The sequence below is a fragment of the Chroicocephalus ridibundus genome, chromosome 6 (genome assembly GCF_963924245.1).
Source record: "Chroicocephalus ridibundus chromosome 6, bChrRid1.1, whole genome shotgun sequence".
Classification (NCBI taxonomy): Eukaryota; Metazoa; Chordata; class Aves; order Charadriiformes; family Laridae; genus Chroicocephalus; species Chroicocephalus ridibundus.
The window spans coordinates 2852044-2854834 of NC_086289.1; the positions used below are offsets into that span (position 1 = coordinate 2852044).

Sequence of the window (2791 nt, forward strand, 5' to 3'; positions counted from 1 at the left end):
GAAGGAATATTTTACAACGAGGGTGGTGAGACACTTGCCCAGGTTGCCCAGAGAGGTGGGAGATGCCCCATCCCTAGAAACACTCCAGGTCAGGTTGGACGGGGCTCTGAGCAACCTGGTCTGATTGAAGATGTCCCTGCTCATGGAAGAGGGATTGGACTAGATGGTCTTTAAGGTCCCTTCCAACCCAAACCATTTGGTGATTCCATGATCCCACGGGGGGCCCTCGGCTGCAGCAGGGAGCTCTGCTTTGCTCTTGGCCCTGCGAAGATAAGGAAGCCACCCTGGACACCAACGCTGCAGGAGGTTAAAGCCTTTCCAAGGTTTCGGTGGGAAGGGACAGTGTGAAAAAGGAGGGAAAGCAGCACCCACGGCCAGCCCCGACGGCTTCGCTGGGCTCCCAGCGCACCCCCATCCCCGCTCCCTGCCTCCTGCACCTCTCCGTACTTATAGATCATATATAAAAATGTACATTTTACGCGTTACAAAAATATGCCTCTCTCGTGGGTTAGCGCATCTCGGTGGGCCCGGGGAGCTGCGGTCACGCCGGGGCCCCCGCCGCTCCCCCCGGCCCCCTCGGGCGCGCCGGATTCGGCCCGTCTCTTCCTCCTCCTCCTAAAATTGCCGTTATCGAACATTTTCTCGCAGTTGGGGTCGAGGGTCCAGTAGTTGCCTTTGCCTGCGGAGAGAGGAAGGGTCCCCCGCGTTGTCCCGCCGCCGCCTCCGCGCCCCGCCGCGGGAGGGGGAGTAAGGGGCGGGGGGGGGGGGGGGCGGTGTGTGTGCGGAGGGGACGCGCCCCCCGGGTCCCCATGCCCATCCCCATGCCCTTACCCGGGTCGTCCTCGTCCCGCGGCACCTTCTTGAAGCAGTCGTTGAGGGAGAGGTTGTGGCGGATGGAGTTCTGCCAGCCCGCTTTGCTTTTCTTGTAAAAAGGGAAGTTTTCGGCCACGTACTGGTAGATCTGGCTGAGGGTCCGCCGCCGGCCCGGCGCGCTGTGGATGGCCATGGCGATCAGCGCCGAGTAAGAATAAGGTGGCCGGGCCGGGCGGGGACACTCCTGCGGGGGGGACAGCGGCGGCCAGCCCCTCTCCGCGCCCGCGGAGCTCGGCGGAGGGAAGGGGCCGGCGGGCGGGCAGGGGGCGGCGGGGCCGCCGAGCCACAGGTAGGGGTTGGCGGCGGGGTGGGGGGGCCGGGGGCGAGCCGGCGGGTAGATGCCGGGACACACGGCCACCTCCAGCATCTCCCGGGCGGGGGGGGGCGGCCCGAAGGCGTGCATGCTCCGCCGGGCGCCGCGCCGGCACCGCGCCGCTCCGCGCACCACCGCTTAAATACCGCCCGCGGCGGCGGGACGGACGCCGCCGACCCCCGGCCGGCGGTGGAGGAGCGCGGGGGGGGGGGAAGAAGGGGAGGCGGGACCCCACCGCCCCACGCGTGTCCGCGCCCCGCCGCCGCGGGCAGCCCCCCAGGGAAACGCCGCCCCTCCGTCCGCCCTCCGTCCATCCGTCCCTCCCTCCCTCCTTCCCCCCGCAAAACCCGCTGCCCCCCGCCCCAGTAAAGCACCGGCTGGTGCGGGACGGAGCGAGCTCGGAGCTCCCCCGCGGGAAAAGTTTCCGGGGCAAACCGGGAGGATTTAGGCAAACCACAAGAATTTGGGCGAACCGCAAGGGTGAGAGTTGCCGCCTGATCCCACCCTCTGCATCCTCCCCAAGCCTGGGCACAAAATCCATACAGCCACAGCAGCCTTTCTCCTCTAGGGAGGGAATTGCCGGGAGAAGTGAAGAAGGTGCCTAAACCCTCTCTGGGAATGTCCTTTGGGGACTAGGGGGGACAAATTTGGGGTTTCCAGGGCTTTGCGATTTGAGCTTTGATGGGTGCTTGTAGATTACAGCAGTGGTTACAGGGGGACCTGATCCCACTGCACCCGAGATACAAGGGTTTGGGCAGTAAAGTTGAAATGTCCTTATTTGGTACTTTATAAAACAATTTCTGAACTTTGATTGACCTGAGCAATCCCTGCCCTGACTGACATCTGCAGTGCTAGGGTAAAGCAGCCTGGCAGGCCCAGCTGTCCCTTCATTCAGACAGCTTTGATTTCGAGCACATAAATTCCTTTGCAAAAAAATCATCGACATGCTGTCCCACATTTCCTTGAAGTCCAAACCAAAAATCATTATCATTTGGAAATGAAAATTTCCCATTCGCAAAATCTCCAAAGGCATGTGTGGGTCCTACAGGCACATGCGAACTCCTAGGACTGAGCTCCTTAACGCAAAGTGAGCTCCTTCTCCCTGCGCTTACACAACCCCGCGGTGCTCATCCGCAGAACTCACAAATAAATAAATAAACAAACCAGGGAGTGAGTCCGGTGCCCGCACACTGGGCTGCAAGGGAAGGAAAGGACTTCCTTCTTTTGGTACCGCTGGCATTGACTTTGAAGTAAAATTCACGCTATGCTCCGGTCCATGGCAAAGGATGCACCTACCTGTGCAGCTCTGCTGGAATATTGCAGCCACAAAAAACCATGCGCATAACTTGATTTTCACTTTTTGAAACTTTTCTTCTGCATTTCTTGCTCTCCTGTTAAACCAGCGTTTTGGGTTATGTTTTCTCCCATTGATGTTAAAACAGAAGTAAATAATCTAAAATTTTTCATCTTTGATAGAAGACGTATGGTGATTTGATGAAAAGTTGATTTTAAATTGCATTTCTCTCTATCCTTTTGCTATAAAGTATGTCTGTCTTTGAAATTTCAGGTCATTCCTCAGAAATACAGGCAAAAGGCATGACTTCA

At 58.7% G+C, this 2791-nt stretch overlaps 1 protein-coding gene across 1 annotated transcript; it reads right to left on the minus strand.

Annotated features, from left to right (window-relative positions):
* Nucleotides 1-482: 482 nt before the first annotated feature.
* FOXI2 (forkhead box I2) lies at nt 483-1276 on the minus strand. Its single transcript, XM_063338322.1, has 2 exons — nt 832-1276; nt 483-679 (listed from the first exon to the last, which is right to left on the minus strand). The coding sequence occupies exons 1-2, from the start codon at nt 1274-1276 to the stop codon at nt 483-485; spliced, it is 642 nt and encodes a 213-aa protein (XP_063194392.1).
* Nucleotides 1277-2791: the final 1515 nt, after the last annotated feature.

What these genes read in the sequence shown, in the direction of transcription:
- FOXI2 (XM_063338322.1), bottom strand. Translation starts at nt 1,276, where the DNA reads ATGCACGCCTTCGGGCCGCCCCCCCCCGCCCGGGAGATGCTGGAGGTG. An exon ending in GCGGGACGAGGACGACCCGG is followed by an intron (nt 680 to 831) that starts GTAAGGGCATGG and finishes CTCTCTCCGCAG; the next exon opens with GCAAAGGCAACTACTGGACC.